The sequence below is a fragment of the Anguilla anguilla genome, chromosome 1 (assembly GCF_013347855.1).
Source record: "Anguilla anguilla isolate fAngAng1 chromosome 1, fAngAng1.pri, whole genome shotgun sequence".
NCBI lineage: Eukaryota > Metazoa > Chordata > Actinopteri > Anguilliformes > Anguillidae > Anguilla > Anguilla anguilla.
This window is the reverse complement of record NC_049201.1, coordinates 39,697,367-39,718,446: the sequence shown is the minus strand read 5'-3', so window position 1 is coordinate 39,718,446 and position 21,080 is coordinate 39,697,367. Positions and strand designations below refer to the sequence as shown.

The 21,080-nt window shown below is 42.9% G+C and overlaps 1 protein-coding gene across 2 annotated transcripts in view; it reads right to left on the bottom strand.

Annotated features, from left to right (window-relative positions):
* Positions 1–762: 762 nt before the first annotated feature.
* Positions 763–21,080, bottom strand: part of kiaa0586 (KIAA0586 ortholog) — a 206,722-nt gene continuing 186,404 nt past the window's right edge. For both annotated transcript variants that reach the window (XM_035416304.1, XM_035416312.1), the window contains 2 exons: positions 13,130–13,195; positions 763–1,188 (listed from right to left, as the gene is read on the bottom strand). In XM_035416304.1, coding sequence (XP_035272195.1) covers positions 1,049–1,188; positions 13,130–13,195 — 206 coding nt within the window. In that variant the 3' untranslated portion in view covers positions 763–1,048. The remainder of the gene's footprint in view (positions 1,189–13,129; positions 13,196–21,080) is intronic.

The following is a 21,080-nucleotide window of genomic DNA, read 5'->3' as shown; positions in this document are numbered from 1 at the left end:
ATATAGCACTTTTCTGAACACTCACCACACATTAGCTAAGGTGGAGAGGGAGAGAACATTTTTAACCAATTAAATCAGGGGATGATTAGGAGGTAAGTTTGAAAGAGCCAGGTTGGGAATTTAGCCAGGACACTGGTGAACCCCCTCCTGCGTGTCATGGGGTCTTTAATGACCACAGTGAGTCAGGACCTTGGTTTACTGTCTCACCCAAAAGACAGCATCTCCTACAGCACAGTGTCCCCATCACTGCACTGGGGCACTGGGGTTTATTTGACCAGAGGGGAGAGTGCCCCCTGGTAGCCCACAAACACCACTTGCAGCAGCAATTTAGTTTTCCCAGGTGGTCACCCATCCAAGCACTAACCAAGCCCACACTTGCTTAGCTTCAGCCATTCAGCAGGACCAGGGTGCATGGTGGTATGGCTACATTGTGCTGTGCTGGCTAAAAGCATAGCAGCAAGCTCACAAGTAAAGACCTGCATGTGCCTCACATTGGAAGAGAATATCCTGCATGTGATTGAGGACCGCAGGAACACACTCTCTGTGTAATAACACGAAACCACAATTCAGAAGAGTAATGTAATGGTATTACCATGAAGATTCACAGCACAATGTAATTATATGGCTCTCAGGACACAATTACTACTTACAGGGATCCTGAGCTTGCATGAAGACCAGATTAAGCAAACAGATGTTAAAGTAATAAGCCATATTTCATTAAAAAGCAAATCAAGTCAATTTATATGAGACATAAAGAGACAATAAAGTTTAAAGAAAGTTTTAATAATGAATTTTTCTGAAGGCACGTCATCACAGAAAACACACATGACATTGCAAAGTCAACAGAATGTAGTACGATTCATCACAAAGCACAGGATGGTCTATTAGGTTTATTCTAAAAACAGTACTATACAATTTTATTAGTTAAAAACATATACAATCAATCTAGTTAACTGGAAGTATGTAATTAAATAGTTACTGTACAGTAAATTTGGTCGGCAGCTCATGATTGTAGAGGTGGATCATTCACACGGTCATCAGACGGCTGCTAGAACACATCATTTTCAGAGGAGTCTGTTTCCACGGCGCTGACGCTGGCCGACGCCCTGTCCTGCTCGGCGGACGGCAGCATCACTAACACTGTGGTGGGGCTGTGCTGACCCGAGGATGTTGAGACGAACGGCACGTCTGCAGGGAAACCAGAGGGAAGGGACCTGAGTCAGTGACTCGCTCGACCTCACCTGCTGGGTCCAAGAGAGCTGACACTGCTGGGCAGGATCAATAAGACCAGGGTAAACTGAAGGCAGAAAACGGACAGCATTACCCTGCAGAGAGAGCCAATCACACCACTGAAACATCAGCCCTGCAGAGAGAGCCAATCACACCACTGAAACACCAGCCCTGCAGAGAGAGCCAATCACACCACTGAAACACCAGCCCTGCAGAGAGAGTCAATCACACCACTGAAACACCAGACCTGCAGAGAGAGCCAATCACACCACTGAAACACCAGCCCTGCAGAGAGAGCCAATCACACCACTGAAACACCAGCCCTGCAGAGACAGCCAATCACACCACTGAAAGGCCTGAGGCCATGAACGAGCTACAGTACTCGGATAGGTTTCTAAGTATTACGTTCCAACATTTATTTTCTCGGGTGGGATGCGGTTGATTGGTTAGCCGGTTAAGCCGGCTTCTTTTCAGTGGGTTCCTGTCCTAGGCAAGGAAACAGAGAAGGAAAAGAAAGAACAGAAGTGCTGAGGCAGGAAATGTTGAAAGAACAGCATCTTGTAAGAAGAGGAATTGTGCTTGTGATAATATTCCACAGGAAATGGACATTAAAGCCTTCAGAAACAGTGGGGAAGGGCTCCAGATAAGGGCATTCAAGTGGAAATAGAAGAATAAAGGCTTTATTTTCCCTTCAGATATATTACTGAAATTTTCCCTCAGCTCAAGGCTTAAAATAACACACACATAGAACATTGAGCACATAATGCAATACACCGTCCTGCTCCACATACTTATTCCTCTTCTACATTGCCAGGTCCTTATTTAAAACTGAACTACAGAAGGGATAATTCACTTCTTGTAAATAAGTACCCCTGTCCGTAGTAGGAGAGACAGCAGCTCAGGCACGCCTCAGTCTGCAAAGTCTCACTACAAATTGACTTGAAATGACGTTAGAGTGTTTGGGGGAATGTTGTTTTACAAACGATCGCACGCATCCATTGTATTTATGGCCATTAGTGAGCAGCAGCTCATGGTGAGCGAGAGGTTTTTTCTTTGTTTGACATTTCACACTTTCCTTGCACCCTGTCATTTTGCAGTTCCTGTATGTGAAAGATCACTGTGCAAAATATGGTCATTTGAAAACACGTCTGAAAAGGATGCAAGTGTATGCTTGAGGATTTGCATGCAATAATGAGTGCAGTGAATAAGCATGGCTGAAGCACATCTATTTCTGTGAGGGTGCTGATGACACACTGTTTCCCTTAAAGGGATCAACCTTGTGTTAGTTCACTAGCTGACGTTGCTATATACAAGTGCACAGGCAACATCACCAATACACAGGCATCTGAAAACAGCAATGATTATGAAAAGGGTATTGCCACTGTAGGCGAATGAAGTGCACTTAATTAGCTAGAAACATTTACACATTTAAACAAGTACACATCTAGGGAAAAGTACAATTTTCTAATGAAAATAAAATATTTGAACACTGTTGTAAATATGGTTCATTGTACAAGGATAAATAGGTTCGTTGTCAGTAATAACTCAATCTATATTTATTAATTTTGGTATTTCACACAGAAATTTAAGTGGAAGCTCAGATTGTCGCACTCTCTTCACTGACTCGCACTCATTTCAGACTGGTCCTGTAGAGGACAGTCTGTAAACCAGAGGCCAGAAGGAGCAGCCAGTACCAGGCCAAATGCACATTTTCTCAGTACAAAGTGGATTTTCTGCTTTATTTTAAAGTGAACTATCATTTAGAAGCAATAGCTTGCTTTAATTTAATGATATGGGGGCGACATAGCTCAGGAGGTAAGAGCGGTTGTCGGTTCGATCCCCGCCCTGGGTGTGTCGAAGTGTTCCTGAGCAAGACACCTAACCCCTAATTGCTCCCAACCAGCTGATTGGTACCTTGCATGGCAGCCTTTCACCGTTGGTGTATGAGTGTGTGTGTGAATGGGTGAATGAGAGGCATCAATTGTAAAGCGCTTTGGATAAAAGCGCTATATAAATGCAGTCCATTTACCATTTACCAATGGGCTTTTTCATGAAAAGCAGAATAGTGGTTTACACTGAGAGGAAAAACAAGAGCAGACAGAGAACACAATGAATAAATACATTTATAAACACAACTATATACGGACAAGCAGGTGTGAATACATTCTTAACCTTACATTCAGATGGTTCTCTGGTGGTGTCTGAGTGAGCAACAGCAAAGTGAGCAACAGAAGAAATGCAAAACCGCATATTGTGGGCTTCAGTGGTGTGAAAGCATTAAATCCTTAAGGGCTCTTTGCACTTGGAATGACACCTTCAGATAGAACAATGTTTGCGCACAGACGGATGTTATTTTCTGGTGGTCATATGGGCAGGGTTCAGTACATGCCTTCCAGTCACCGTTAAAGTAGGCCCATGGCTACTAAGCACAACACACTGGCTACGTCAAGAGAGGAGGCCGAGTGGGAGTCCCAGGAGCGAAGCTGTCTGGAATACGCTACAAGCTCTGCTTGAGGAGAGAAAAAACCTGAAACCTGAAAGCTGAAAAAGTTCATAAGCAACCCTTGGCCACACTTCAGAAGGAAGCGCTGAAATCAGTCCGAGTGGCAAGAAGCTGTAAAGTGCATTCAATAAAGAAATTTAAAAAAAGCTTGGAGGAGGCCACTCCTTTTCCAAATGAAAGAAAAGCAAGCGTTCGATAATACTTTCCAGCAGCACGGCCTGAGAGTGGCCCCTTCCCAGCAGCTGCATGCCTCTCCAGCTCACTCGCCCCCTTTCTGGAAGGTTCTCCCAGGACTGCTGTGGCCCCCAGTGGGCTGCCAAGTGTTTGAAGTGCGACTGCCAAAGGCAGCGAGCCTCTCTCTCCCTCTCCCTCTCTTTCTCTCTCTCCTTCTCCCTCTCTCCCTCCTCTCTCTCTCACACAAAAACCTTCACAGCGACGTGACAGGTCCAAGCTGCACTGCCAAAACAATCAGACACATGAGCACAGGCAGACACGCCGCCTGAAGAGCAGTCCCTTGCCCTCCACAGAGCCGCACGAGGGACTGCAGCATCTGGAAATCAAAGGAGAGAAACTGGTCTCTCACCCTGACTTTACTGGCCTCCTCAGTTTTGTAGTTCAACTCAGAGGCTTCGCAACGACGCAACCTAGAATGCAGACTCAGAATGTCTGGGTGCACCTCTCTGAGTGTTATTTAATTAACTCTTATGAAAGACCATCACTTAACGTCTTCACTAGATGACACATATGGGAAAACACTTCACTCACCTGTCGTAAGCTCGTGATGCTCACAGTACTATGTGCCTGACCACGTTGACCCTCTGAGGCGAGTTCAGTGCACTCAACTTTCAGGGATGCGGTTTGGTAAGAAACCATCGATCAGTTACTTTTTCTGGTGAGTCATGAAATCTAGTCTCATGATCTAGTGAAGGTTTGGCTGCACCTTGACTCGGAAGGTGTGGCTCCAATTCCTGATATCTACCTATAACACTGGCTAAAGCACATACCAGTCATATAGGTAAATACCTTATCAGCGAAGCAGACATTGGAACCTCACCTTCCGAGGTGAAGCTGGACCTACACTAGATCATTAAACTAGCAATTCCTGAAGCCTTGATTTGAACCCCTAAAGTCTAGGCTAAAATAAGAGCTGGTTACTCTCTAGTATAAATGTAAATGATGAGCTTAGATGGACAGAATGGCCTGCCAGTACGCATTCTTATGTTCTTATTTTCATGCTTTCAACAGCAATTTTCCTTTCCAGATTCTCCAGAGAAAGACTGTCTGATGTCAAGCCTAGGGGAGCCACAGGGATAGTTACGTATGAATGCAAACTTCTCGTTTCCATGGTAAAACTGTATGCAATCTGGTCTCAACTGAAGCCAAAGCTTGTGACTCAGTAGAGCGTGAATGCTTTTCCACTGCTTACCCACAGCCTGAGCAACTGCACATGATGTCACACTGAACACTGCCATCTGCCATGATAAAGATGAGTGCCTGGCCTTTGTCGACAGTTCAAAGCAGAGCTTTTAAAGAAAAAAGGGGGGGGGGAATTAGACTCCATTTACTTCTAACTCATGGTTGCAACTATTCTCATGGTTGTTAGCACTAGCTCTGATGGAAGCTATCTAGTTACACAGTTTGCATTTGCAGACTGTGCATGCAGCTGACTTGCAGGCCAGCAGCAGTATCAGCAGTGGTCTGAACTGACATGCAGAAAAATGAAGGAAAATCAGGCAGATCCTGCCTAGCTGAAGCTCAACCATGGAACAGCTGCATGACAGTCTTATCTCAATCCTGCAAACAACGGTCAGAACCTAGAGTGTTGGGAGAAGTCCAGGCATCGACAGCTACCCACTGGCAAAGTGGAGAGAGATGAAAATTTAATGACTTGGATTGTTAGTTTGTCTTGTGTCATAGGAGTATTTGGAGTGCACCGGGAATGTCAGAACAATGGATCCCATTAAAGCCCATTGTCAGACCTTTCTTTCCAGGAAAGTCGTGAACTAAAAGCTCTCTTTTATTGATGCGTGGACAGCTTGGCCACTTTCGCATGCCTAAGTTAGCTTCTGTGGCCTTGGGTGTTTCTAAACATGTACCACTTTCCTTTGACATATTAATGGCACATACGGGAGAGCGTCTTTCCAGAACAGAGCAAGCAACAGAGACCGCTATTAACATCAATATCTGTGCATGAGCCTACTTCCTCCAAGCATGCACTTATCAGTGATGTTTGCATCTGGAGATGTAAAAAAAGAAAGATACTGAACAGGAAATGCTTTGAAACAGGCTGCAATAAATTTTCTTCCTCATGTCTCACATCCACTCAATAATCCCTGAGGAAACTTTGAAGACACAAGTGCTTTGTCAGTAAAGTAAACTTCAAAGAAAAGTACAAGAAACAAGCATTAAAGCTGTGAACATCATTAGCAATGAAGGAATACAACACTGGATATTTATTTAGCTCACAGAAGTGGTTATTCCTTCTGTTAGCTAAATAACTACACAGGGAAAAATTATGAATGGAGCAGAATTACTGAAATATTTAATGATGATATGTGTAATGCCTAGAATGGCCATAACAATACAGAAATCATCTAGCTATATACAACAGTCCTACAATATTGAAAGACCTTATCTTGCAAAACATCATCCTCCTGGACCATTTATCAGCTTGTAATCTCATACAACACGCTCCTGCTCCCTACCCTGATCACACTAGAAATCTCAGACACTGCTAGTAGATAGAATCATACATGTCTGTATAGCCATTTAGGATATTGGTTTGTCTCATACCCAGAACTTTCCTACAGGTGTTCCCCAAGGCTCCATACTTGGGTCCCTCCTCTTTTCCCTATGCAATGTTTTGGGTCACCGCCTCCCATGGTTTTTCATACAATTTCAATGCTGATGATACTATGTTTTCCCCTTTTTCCTCAGTTTGACACTCAGGTATTACTAGGGTTGGGAACTGTTGGAAATTTTCCCAAACAAACAAAATGGAAAGAACTGAATGGATCAAAACATGTTTCCCTTATTGATTCCTTCTCTTGGTTCCCCATTTTCTCATCACTCTTTCAGAATGACATTAATCCAAAAATCGTTCTCCAACTTTGTATTCTTCCAGTGTTTGCATCTGTTGTGGGTGCATGTAACTGCGTGGAGACAGGTGAGCTTGGCTCAGAGTCAAGAAGAAGATGCGTGAATGTACAATGGCGAACAACGATGGAAAGTAGACCAACGCATTCTAAAATGTGGCTACACTTCAATAGAGGAGGAGAACATGCCAGTGTTTGAAATGTCAAGCAATAATAACTTGTAAAGGTGGTAACATGTCAAATATGATTGAACACTTCAAAATGAACTCAAAAAATACTCAAAACCATCATAAATAGCCAGTTCTCCTCAACTATATGAAGAGTAAATTCATTTCATTTGCATTGCAAAACTGCATATTTTATCAATATAATTTAAAATTGTGGATAATGTAACCTACTCCTCATTCTCTGCACCCACATTAGGCTGAACCTTTACAGCAAGGTGTCGCTGTCTTGCACCCCCCCCTCCTCACAACATTTATTTTATTTTTTATTTTTTTGGAAATCACTTAATTAGGCCAATTTAGAGCACAGAAAAATAAAGTTTTAAAAAGAGTATGGTGTGTACAGGTCATATTTGTCTATTCATTCTAATATGGGATTGCAGCTGAATTTCATTCAATTCATTTTTTATTTTCATGACAGCCTTAATGTTCTTGGTGCTATAAAGGTAATATATAAAATTAAGCAATCGATAAAGGGAATAGTAAAGGAATCAACATCAATGAAATATTATAAATTCCCAATCCCATCTCAGCTTGCCTAAATGACATGTCGTGCTAGACAGCACACAATCAGCAGGTCAACCCGGATAAGACTGAGGTGCTCTACATTCCCACAATCCTTTCCTTACAACTGCAAGACCTCTCCTTTAATCCAGATGCTACTGGGGAGTTCATTCAGAGCTCTTCTTACCGCAAAATAAGACTTATAAGTAATCCTAAATGACCAACTCCCCTTCTCTATCCACGCAGTGTAGATTATTTCAATACAACATCTGAAGGATCCACTCTTCCTCACCACCTACTCTGCACAGCTTCAGGCTCTCTCACATCTGGACTACTGCAATTCCTTTGTCGCCATTTTTCCTTCTAGGGTCACTGAGGCTAAGAATTCAGCCAGACAAAGACAATGTTCTATGTAGTATGTATATGTTCAGGACTTGTATGTTTCTAGCTTAGCATGGTTAATTTGCATCAGTGTTTTAGTGATGCGGCTTCACTCACTGATCTGGGAACTCTGTTAGTCCGGTCTGGCACTATTGCTAATTTCAATAAAGTGAAAGCACTTCTGTTTCTCCTAAATTTTCCGTTTCATTGACGTACATCACAGACTGATAGAAAAGCTCAGGACTGGGGTAAAAAGAAACACCCCAATACCAGTGTATCAGGTAAAGTGTCTCAGAGTTTAAATGCTGATCTAGGAACAGTTTTGCCTTTTGCATGGATAGTGTTGGTTGGACAAGGAAACATGATCCTAGACCAGCACTCTAAATCTGAGACACAGTATGAATACAGCTCATTTTGTTAGCACAACGTTTCTCATACAAAGTCAAATTCATCTACTTCTGTTGCTCGGTCTGATCATTTAAAAAAAAAAATGAAAATGAAGCAGAAGCAGTGCTGGAATTTTCTGTCCTCTGTAAAGCCATCCTAGCAGCAGTGTGTCAATATTAACACTCCCACACAGAGATTTCAATACAGGGGGATGGTATCTCCCATGTGAAAGTCAGCTCTACAACTGCTCTATTATTAACAGGCTCATACGTGCAGCTCTCAAGCAAGTAGATATACAGAGAGTGTGATATACAGACTAAGAGATATCCTGTCATTTTATCGATTCATTAAGGAAAATTATCCTTCAACGGCCCCCTCCCAGCATTTGGACCTGCATCCTCCTTGAACACTTTATTGCTAAACTGTAAAGGTCGACCATTAGCAAAGTTCAAGACTTATCAAACAAAGCAAGACACATATTTTCATTTCAGTTACAGCCTTAAATTTGGAAACTAACAGATTGGTAGTACATTACATTACATTTATTTAGCAGACGCTTTTATCCAAAGCAACGTACAAAAGCGCATATCAAGGTGATTGGAACAACTACAAAACACAGGTTCGATAAGGTACAATACTCCTTTCATACAGTTATCCATAGCCAAAAACAGTCCAATTCAAGCAGTGAACATTATTCTGACCTAACTTATGCTAAGTCAAACGAAGGGGAAGTACAAGCTACAATATTAGGACGACAATACAAATTGCAAATTACAAGTGCTGGAATGGAGGTACAAGTAACATGAGCGGTATGAAAGTATTCGTTTGATTCAAGGACCAGCACATTTAATAAAAGGTTTTACTGGAAAAGGCATAATGTTAAAGGGTGTGCTTCTGATGTCCTGAGGCAATGATCCTGAATGACAGGCAATGGCAGCTACAGTTCAGCAGAACTAAATACAGGTATTGACATCTCTGGATACCTTTGAAGTTATATCCAAACATACTTGGTATTTTTACTGAAAATGAAATATCCGTCAATCAGCAGTAAGTACTACACTCCTTGCAGGAATCAAAACAAACGATCACAAAGGTTAAAGCAGCACATGCAGAAACATAATGCCTTGAGTGGCTGCATGCGCGTATATTACCGGAGTCATTTTTAAATGACGTTTAATTTAGTTTGTGGTTGTATGGCACATGCAATCCGAGACCGCTGCGCTCAGCGACTGCTCTAAGCACTGGCACGATATAAAGGATATTTATAAGGCCACATAAATTTGATTACTATGATTTAACAGACTCTTACGAGGATCAATTTATTACTAGGAATTAACAGGATTTTATTTTCCGAAAAGTGAGGTGAGCAAGAGGGAAAAAAGTTACCTCCTGTAAAAATACAGCTTTAGATAGCTGGCAACCTCAGGATTCAGCTCAAAGTAGAGCCACGGTCCCCTGAACTTGTGCAGACGGGTGTCCATATACTGAAAACAGCACTGAAGAGCACTGAAAATAGTGCACTGCAGGCATACAGCAGCCTACCCATACAGAAATTATCATTAAGCACCACGGAGAATCAATGAATTGAATTTTATTTGTATTGTATGCTATTCAGAAGACACTGTCACAAAGCAAGGTTATTACATTCGGAGTCCTGGTTACAGCATTTCAGCAATACCTATGGAATGGTAAATTGACATCACATAAAGCCTAGCTGCTAAAATACTTTTTTCCAGTACTCGATTATGCTGATGATGAAAGCCATGTTCATTTCATAAACAATAATCATGACAGAACACGCTTTCTGCTACAGAGGTTGTATTAACACGGGGATCCTGCATTTTTCAAGCAGAAAAAATGAGTGCATTCTGAAATTGTTGCCGTTTCTATCTTTGCATTCAATTCAGTTTTGAATTCACAGATGGTTGTTTTGATTTGCAAAACCTAAGAATGACCCTTATATTAATCTGTGAATTCGATGGATCTGAACCACAGCAAATGGTAAATAGGCTTTTGACTACTTATTGGCAACACAATATTCAAGCAACAAGTGTGCAAATAGGATAACAGCACACTCAAATTAGATATAAATAGAGAGTTGGTTATTGACTCAAAATAAGACACATTAATCTGTACAAAGGAAATGAGAGGAAAAACTTCCCCAAATGAGCTTTATATTAAAGCAGACATGTTATTCCTTATTTAGCATGGAAAGCTGAAGAACGGCCTATATTTACCACTTGGCGCAAATCCAGTGGAGATGCGCTTCAAACATCATGTACAGAAACACATTTTTTGACAATAAAATTCACTCTTTCTCCATGTGAATACCAATTTTATTTCTATGTGAAGACAAGTTGTGAGGTATTCTACATTTTTAAATGTTTAAAATATTTAATTTAAAATACTATTTTCTATCACTACCCTTGAATTACATATATTTGTTATATGTTGTTATAGAGTCAATAGCCATGTATGATTCAATGTGCCTTTTTTCTGTGAAAACAAAATAAATACCTGCCAATCATAAGGTGATGAACCCACTTCCATGGCTGGTAAACATTAATGCATTACACCAGTGCTGCCAAGTCCACCCAATTGTGATTTCTTTTAAAATGTTGCCAAGGTTTCTCTTTTCTGGGCCAGGCTTGTACGTGCCTGGACCTAAATAGTTCACTAACAGTTATTTGGAACTTATGTGGAAGTTAAAGTAAATCAGATAAGCTTAAGCAGAGTGAGATTTTACAAATGGTAATTAAGGCTGGGTGTCTGTCACAGAAAATATTGGCTAAAGCGAAGGAGCATGGCGCAGTTGATGAAAATTACGGAAAACTGAAAAAAAAAAAAGCGGTAGAAATCAAAGTTTTTAAGAAAACATGAATTTATGAAATATTAGATCCCGCACACAACAGTGGGAAAGGATAGAAATAACATGCACAACTGTAGCAACAGTAACAAGTGTCTGATGTCTAAAAAAGTACTTACATTATACACTTATGTGATTTTAAACACCAGATGTGGGGGAATAGGGTGTAATTATTGTGATATTCTATACTACTATTTTACCATATTGTAGTCTCATTCTGAGACCGCTAGCCCTTGTCTTATCCTCAGCTTAAATTTGCTGAAAAAGGAGAGATAGCAGCCTCAGGATTTCTGAAGGACTTTACTGGCTGTTAGAACAACTCAAAAGCACCTTCCTCTGTTGCTCAGAAGTTCTTCAATGTGTAATGTCCAATGCTGCATAGCTTCGGCCTGGTTGTGAAGATGGGCTCACTACACTGCAGAAGATGAATTTGGAACTCTAAGAGGAGCTGATTGATTTTGTTCTATCAAATGTTAACACCATCCTGTCTTTAAACTGATTCAACAACATTTGACCACAAAAATATAATTATAATTCAATATAATTTATGTTGCAGTTCTCAACAGGTAGTGATTCATTTGCTATCTGTGCTTTCCATGAGAGAACTTTCTCTACTTATCAGGATTAGAACATAGCACTCACATTTTGTGTAACCATCCATCAGGGAATAATACAATTAGCCTATATAATTAGGTTACTCCCAAAATTCCCAAAGTTTCTACAGACAAAATGTGAGTCATGTTGCATTATATCTGATACAAGGTCAAAATGGAATTAATCAAAGAGAAAGCAACCATGTTCCGTCTGTTCGGCTAGTCAAAAAGACCCTTTAGCAGTAAAGCTGAAACTTTAAGCCAAATAATTAAACTGTATCAGAAATATCTTTAAAAATAATAGTATTTTTTAATTTCTAGAATTTTCTGTATTCATCTTTCATATCTTTATATTTTTATTTAGATTAATGTGGACTGCGTGTGGGCTCATGTTTAAGGCACTGTTCTAGTTTGTGGATGGGCCCCACAGTCAGGTATAAAATCTTTGTGGCTGCCAGCCAGCACAGGGAGGGAAGGGAGAGACTTCATGATATAGAGTCTTTCTCTGACTGATTATGTCAACGCCTGTGCAAACTTGGCTGGTGGACTATAGTGAGAAATGAAGCAGTGGCTCCACGTCACGTTTGTGAGGAGAGCGCACGTCTGTCAGCTTCTACAAAATCAATAGAGGACACTGTAATAATGAGCATAATAGAATGATATAAAAATATTAAAAATAATAAGAAATACATTTTTGTGAAACTTCATGTTATGCCTGTTTCCACTGCCCTCCAATAACATAGGACATGCTAATCCCAGCAGAGAAACTCAGATGCCCTCCAATAACATAGAGCATGCTAATCCCAGGTGAACTGAACTGCACACCTCTGTACCACTGTGATAATCCCAACAAAGAAATAATCCTGGAGAAAATGGCAAAAGGGCAGATGTAGGACTAGAATGCCTTGCACGCCTTCTCCTGTAGGACACCTGCAAACACTTAAAGGCTTGCCCCCTCCCCTCCCCCTCTCTCTCTGAGCTTTTGGGGAAACAGACTGACACACCTCCTGCCCAAGCTGGCTTCCCCCTCTCCTCAGGCTGCCGGGGCTTTGGGACGGTGAGGTAAGGGCCTTTTGGCTCTGCACTCCTGGAGGTACCATTTCTGGAGAGTTCTTTTTCTCCTTTGATGTTTCACTCTTTATACAGCTTCTGGAAGTCATTCTTAAAGGAGAGCTAAAATGATCTACAGGTCTACAAGCGATTCTCAGCAGGACAGTAAAAATGGAGAACAGCATTATCTGACTTAGTCTGTAAACCTCGGCCTAAACCTGGACAAAATCAATGAAGGCAGTGGGGGGTGAGTGGGGTTTTGTGCTCATGTGCAGTAGAATACATTTACACTTTACCTCTGTCTTCGCCCTGGAAGAAAGCATTAGCGTTGGTGGAGAGGGGGCCACTGTTGAAACTCGAGTCTGCAAAACAGAAGCAGAAACAATCAGTTAATCGTTTGGTTCGTACAGAACAGATTTAATTAGGTAAAATTACACTGCTATTACACTATAACACTTAAATATCAAAACCCTGAAAATATACTGATTTAACATAAAATACATAATTCATTCAATGTCTCTCAGAAAGTGTGGAAAACTAGGCCACATCTGGGTACAGTTTAGATTGGTGGGGGGTGTCAGAGCCCCCACACCACTGACCTCAGTGACCCCGATGAGCTTCCTTGAGGGGGCGGAGCCTCTAGAGCAACCTGCTGTGCATTAAATATGGTTTGTTCAGAAAGGATGGAAGAATGAGTTCTAGTATCTCAAGGTTCATGTACATTGCACCATACAGGTGACTACAGTAACACTGGGAGCAGGGTGGAAATGGCACTGGGAGTTTTAATGTCCCCACCCCCTATTCAACATCAGACAGAATAACACCTATTTGGTTGTTTAAAAAAGGTACGAAATGCATAAAGAAATCAACACAACAATCAGTGCTTCAGGCATTTTCCTGGCTTGCACCTCAAGACAAAAACACGTAGACAGCCTTGCAGTGTGTGCCTAGATACAGATCTTCAGCCAATTGCATTATTGCTATACTGGCTCAGGACAGACAGGCCAGAAGATATGTCTGCCATGTCCTCATCCAGAAGGTTGGCCACATCTTTAATCCTGTACAGCTCTGTTCATTGATGGCTTCCATACATGGATTTGCCTCAGTTTTCCATACACTGGTTTGGTCTCTTGCTCACAGTCGATAGCCAGGCACAGCTTGGCAGTTTTAGTTACCTGAGCTCAAGCCCAGGGCAGTCTGCACAGAGTTCTCTGAACACCGAACAGCAGTGACTGTGCAGATGGATCTATGAATGCACTGCTGCGCAGAGCATCACATTATTGAGTTCCTCCTGCAGCAGCCTCATCTAAATGAGTGCAGCTTTGCCCCAGCAGAACATCCAAATGAAAGACAACGCTGCTCAATGATAAAACAACATTACAGAAAAGCCACCTTCCGGGATAGCCCAGGCAGATGAGGGAGGAGACCTGCTGTTAGCTGGTGGGTCCACATTTCGGTTTAATGTGGCCCGGTGTGAACTCTGGAGAACATCAGTGACATTTTCTGATGTAATGTGGCTTAAAGTTTTTCCACATATTAAAGATCCCCTCTCCCAAAAAAAAAAATAGTTTTTTTATAGTTAACTCCTCTTGGAAGAATGACTTTCATGATGCAGATTGATTTTTGTGTAGAACATGTCACCAGAGTGCCCTTTTCACAGTCTTCCACTGTTGACGGCGAGCTTCTCCGTACTTCCCTGAAATCCGAGTTGACTCATGCACTTACAAGAAAAATTTGTGACGTCACAAGTATGTCAAACCTATCAGGGTCTATTTTGCAAAGATATGCTAAATACAGGAGAGAAATGTGGAAAACTGAGACCTTACCGCACAGAAAGCTGAATAGTAAACAACTTTGTGACGGTGTGATGAACATTGAAAACACAGTATTAGGATGCAATCCAGAGATAGGAACTTCATTCTACTAGCTACCAAATGAGCCCACTCTAAAACAAACATAATCTATATACATATATATATATATAGGTTTAAAAATACATCTGGAGGGTTACTTTAAATGAGGAATTAAACAGACAAAGGAAAGGCCCCTCCCTTGTGGCTCTCCACCTCTGGGGCTTTCGCTCAGAAGTAGCCGCTGTGAGGTGCTCAACGGGGGTAGGGAGGAGTGAGGTCATCCCTGGGAAAGCCCAGCATACTTCCTTTCCCTCAAGACAGATTAAACCAGTCAAAGACATGAATGGTTCTCTTAACTAATCCCTTTCTTTTGGCCTGTTTACACCATCCAACAGGAAGACAGAATGCGCTCTCCACTGAAGCATTGTGTGGCCAAAGTCCCACCCCCTTTCCTCCCAGCTTTGAAGACCCAGGGAGCCCTAATCGAAAGTGAGGGGCTGTGGTCTCGACTGGGGGCTCCCCCACACACACATATACATACACACATATACACACACACACTCTCACTCACATACAAATACACACACTCTCTCTCTTTCTCTCTCACACACACACATAATCTTACACACTCACACTCGCTCTTTTTCTCACAAAGACACTATCTTTCTCACACACACACACACACACACACTCTCTCACACACAAATACACACACACACTCTCTTACATATTCTCTCTTACACACTCACACACCCTCTTTCTCTCACATACACATTCTCTTTCTCTTACACACTCACACACACTCTTACACATTCACACACTCTCTTTCTCAGACACACACACACACACACACACACACTCACACAGAGTTTTGGGGTGGGGGGTACCCTGCAGAAAGGCCCCTTGGCCATGCGCCGCTCGGTGGGCTACAGAGGGAGGCTGCTGGGCAGGTATGAGAGCCCAGCAGCAGGGGCGGGCGCATTAGCATTTGGGCACGGAGGCCATTGAGACTGGGGGCCGGGGCGCACTCAGCAGCCTTTTCATCTGGGGGTCTTACCGGGGGAGATAAAAGCACGGCCAGAGCTCTCAGGCCAGGACCGGGGCAAAGATGGCCGCCTAATCAAAGCCACATCAGCGCTGCGGCGGGTTCAGCAGCACCACCCGCGCCCTGAGAGGGGCGGGTCACGGAGCAGGGGCTGAGGGGAGGGGGAGGGGACCCAGGTCAGCACCAGCACAGACACTCTTAATCCCACTCCACCACGAACACCCCCGCTGGCACGCACATCTTTCATGAAAAACACCCTTAATCTGTTCTGAAGTACCACATGCGTAACGCTGGAAGAAAAGCACAAACATTTATTCATAAATATATATATATGTGCACTAGAAAGAATTCAAATACAGCTTGAATTGTTTTTTCAACCAGATAAAGTTAGAACTTGACAACTTAAGAACATAACTTAAAATAATTAAGATAAAATTATAATATTAATAACAACAATATAATAATTAAGCCTGCATTCTATTCGATCTGCATTTAATGCATTTTCCCATCTTCATCTGAGAAGTGAAAAAATCATTTGTAACTTTTTCCTTCCTCACTTCCTCAGGCAAAGTAATTAGCTTGGTTATCTCTGAAATTGACAAAACAGAGACTAAAATACAGAATGACATGAAACAGGAAAGAAGTGTACCACTTCCTTACATATGTTAATCACAGGACAAAGTGCACTAAGGGTAGACTATAGAGAAGCCTTAATAATCTGTTGTACCGTAAACAGCATGTGTATGCTATCTGAAGATGTTTGAAGTTTGATCTATGCTTACACATTCAGCGTAAAAACAGTAAACACAACATTCCTTAGGCCGTAGTTACGCCTATTCTCCTCAATAAAATAACGCAATTCAACAAAATGGAAAGATCCACATGTAAACACCAGTATGATCAACGCTTTGTCGAAGATGAGCATCAGCAATAGTAAATGCAGGTCACTTATACCATAAGCATTACTTTTGCTCTAAGCGAACTAAACCTCTTCAAGTTTTTTTTAAAAAACTTAATTAATACAGCTCAAGTCAGTCACCTATATCTGTGTACCTATATCCTCTATAAAGACAAGAGCAATCACAACTGCATATTACATTAGGCAAGCATGGCATGCTCAATTCCCCGTTGTTCAAACAGACCCTCCTCTCCCAAAACAATACAATCGGCAATGGCCTATTTTCTGTGTAGCAAACAGCTGTTCCTGCTTTAAAATGCTTTGTTTTCTATGGCAACATGCTAATGCTAATGCTTAAACATGCATTGTGTCAAATCACAAGATGCTCAAGTGCTTAGGGCCCCACCCTCAAGTTTACAATGCATCTTAAATCAGATAACTACAGAATGCTGTCCACTGGCTCTTTCAACATTCTGTGGCTCATCTGTGCATTGCTGCTCACGCTGACACGCTCCTGCTCTAATTTATATCCACAAACTAAAAGATTTATATATTTAAAATTGCATTTCTTATTATTTACTTTCAATAGTTTTGTTTGATATCATTTTCTCCTTAAATAAGAACCAGAGTGACATGCATTCTAAAAAGGTTCCACTCTATTATTCATTTTTAATTAAAATGTAAATAATCCTACTAGAGCGCTGCACTGCTATATTTGTGTATTTTGACCGCATGAATTCACTTCCACCTCTTATGCATATGCACAGGCTGAGTGCACAAAGACAGCTTACCCCAATCCTATGTCTTTGATTAAATGACCTTAGCTAAATGATATCTGCATAAAAAAAGCTCACAATGGGAGATTTATAAAATCATGGCAAAGTAGACACAAACCACAAAAATAATGCTGGTATGGCAAATCTACGACTCAACATCTGCAAATGTGATCTATTCTGTGCCAGTGTATGAGTCATGGTTTGCATTTTAAAGAATGGAACGTCTCATTCTAGAAACCAATGCAAGTACGATGTTTCGACGATATCTGGCGTCAAGTTTTAGCTTATGCCAACTCCAAAGCACGCACGAGGAAAACACACATCCCCCCTCACATCTCCTCTCACACCCCCCTCACATCTCCCCTTTACCGCTCCACGCCGTGTTTCAGCCAACGGAAGCAGCGTCGCGGTGTTGTTCCGTCTCACCTGCCCTCTAACGCCATGAACGCGCTCCTTTGATCTATCGGACCCTGATAATGGGGTCGGACGCAGTGGCGACTGTGGCCCTCTGGGGCCCGCGCCTCGGAAGGCTCCCGCCGAACCTCTGAAGCCTCGCCTGAAGTGCGCTTCCTGTCTGAAAAGAGGCTCTGGAGGGCCCTTCAGAGACCACTCACTTCACTGGCCAAAGAGCCTAATGAATACATGAATGGGAGCTTATCTTCAAAGCAGAGGAAATGCATCCTCTCCCCGATTCAAAAACGCGTTCTCACAAATATTCAGACCCATAATTCAATTCACAGCGACTCCCAGGCAGCTGTTTCAACTACATTTAAAAGCTTGAGCTCCCCTGCCCACTCTCTTAATTCACTGTCCAGGCGTTAAAAAAGGCAGGGCAACACAACACATTCAGTCATCCCCCACATCAGCTGAAAACCTGCATCAAGGCTAATTTCAATCATGTTCACTCAACTTTTAAAACATTTTACAGAGCGAAAACTGACAGAAAAGATAATTGCATTTGTTTACTCTGACAGATCTGCAGCTGCTTAGTGAAGCAACAGTGAGACACAAAAGCCCATTAATGTCAGAGGTAGGCAAACCCAACAAGTGGCTGTTTACTAATGAGTGCACATGCTAATGGGGCGCTATCACAGCAGCCCCAACATGCAGCTCATCTCTCATGAGCTCTCAAACTCCTATCCTGCTGAATGCAGCTCTCTGCAGGAAACTGCTGCTTGGAGGTTCCCAAAAAATAAAAATAAATACATAAAAAAGGGCCTAAGGAAAAATACTTTGAGTTACTCAGCTCTGCATATCTTTGGGGGGGGGGGGGGGGTCTTTGAGGAGACAAGGTGCTTGTGTGATGATAAGCCTGCTTATATCTCATCAAAGGCCTTCACACTGTAGGAGATGCAGTGCCGCATATTTACATGCAAACTGGACGGCATAGCAGCACAGTCTTCCGTTGGGGGACAAGTGTGGTGTGAGTTATTCACCACACTGACTCAGAGGCAGGAAAACGACTTGCAAAACAGCTCACAAATGAAGTTCCTCACATTTCAGCACTTTGTACATTCCCGAGTGACAGATTACATTTTTATATGCAATCCATTCATACACACGGATATTTACTGAAGCAGTTCATGCTAAAGTACCGTGCTCAAGGGCACAATGGCAGCAGCCAGCTGGGAATATAGCCAATGTACCACACTGCTGCCCTTAATTCATGACAACTCATGATTTTCTAATAGCCACTTATCCTGTTGTGTCTATAATAGAATCCCTGTGCTGGCGTGATTCAGTAAATGCATGAGAAGCAGGACAGGGCAGTGACCATCCAGTTATGTGACAGGAAATCAGCCCCAAAGGGGTGATTGGTTGACGGGAGATGCATAGGGTCAGTGGGCGTGGTGTAGGAATGCCCTTTGGCATCTTCATTGGAAGCCACTGTAGGCAGATCGATGTCTCCACACAGAAAACGTAGACGTCGTGTCCTTCTGGTAACAGGACTGGCTGATCAGCTGGCCAGATTCCATCCACTCTGAGGAATCCCCTTTCCTCCACATCGGCGTGGCTGAGCCAGAGCGCCCATGAAACTGGAGCCGGCAGCGTCGGGGCTGTGACAGATGGGAGGTGACCTGGGAGCTGGGTGTTTGGGGCACTCTCTGGGTATTACAGTACCCAGGCCCTCCCGCAGGGACCAGGCCAATCCCAGACCCCGGGGGAGGGGATACGGAGGGCCTATGGGTGATCGCCCAGTGCTCACCATCTGCGCATGGGAGAGGACATCTGCTTACACCCCCAGAGTATCCACCACCTACAAACTAAGAGCCAGCCAGGACACTTTTTTAAGTACGGCATTTTAAATGGCAACAGATACATTACCGGTATACATTACAGGGGCTCAGGTAGAGCCAATACAGGTGAAATGTCTGAGAAATTGTCTAATTGCAGTTTGCAGGTTAAAAGTGAACCAAGCATGGTGAACTGTGATCTATCCAAGCAAATGAGGGTATTCAACCATCCACACATTTTGATAATCATGCTGGAAAATGAGCTCTTCCTTTGAATGAAGAGATTGATTCACTGATGTTACTGACATTCTTCATGGGGTGGGGGGGTGTATGCCTTAAAAAAGTTTACGTCAGTGAACAAGCTTATAAAAATCCAGTGTAAAAAAACAATTGCATTGAACTGCAACCTATAGAATCGGCTGGAGCGTCTCTGAGCCTGAGTTTGGTGTCTGCGGTCTGTGAGGCGGAACAGTGTGTCACACAAACAATCTGACTGAGGATGGAAATGTGCCCACCCACTTCACCAGAACCCCTCAATACTCTCTGTGTCTCCTCAGTCCTCTCTGTCTCCTCAGCACTCTGTGTCTCCTCAGTACTCTCTGTGTCTCCTCAGTACTCTCTGTCTCCTCAGTCCTCTCTGAGTCTCCTCAGTCCTCTCTGTGTCTCCTCAGTACTCTCTGAGTCTCCTCAGTACTCTCTGTCTCCTCAGTCCTCTCTGTGTCTCCTCAGTCCTCTCTGTGTCTCCTCAGTCCTCTGTCTCCCCTCAGTACTCTCTGAGTCTCCTCAGTCCTCTCTGTCTCCCCTCAGTACTCTCTGAGTCTCCTCAGTCCTCTCTGTGTCTCCTCAGTACTCTCTGTCTCCTCAGTCCTCTCTGTGTCTCCTCAGTCCTCTCTGAGTCTCCTCAGTCCTCTGTGTCTCCTCAGTCCTCTGTGTCTCCTCAGTACTCTGAGTCTCCTCAGTCCTCTCTGTGTCTCCTCAGTCCTCTCTGAGTCTCCTCAGTCCTCTGTGTCTCCTCAGTACTCTCTGAGTCTCCTCAGTCCTCTCTGTGTCTCCTCAGTCCTCTCTGTCTCCTCAGTACTCTCTGTGTCTCCTCAGTACTCTCTGAGTCTCCTCAGCACTCTCTGTGTCTCCTCAGTCCTCTCTGAGTCTCCTCAGTACTCTCTGAGTCTCCTCAGTACTCTCTGTCTCCTCAGTCCTCTCTGAGTCTCCTCAGCACTCTCTGTGTCTCCTCAGCACTCTCTGTGTCTCCTCAGTCCTCTCTGAGTCTCCTCAGTACTCTCTGAGTCTCCTCAGTCCTCTCTGAGTCTCCTCAGTCCTCTGTGTCTCCTCAGTACTCTCTGTCTCCTCAGTACTCTCTGAGTCTCCTCAGTACTCTCGGAGTCTCCTCAGTCCTCTCTGAGTCTCCTCAGTCCTCTGTGTCTCCTCAGTACTCTCTGTCTCC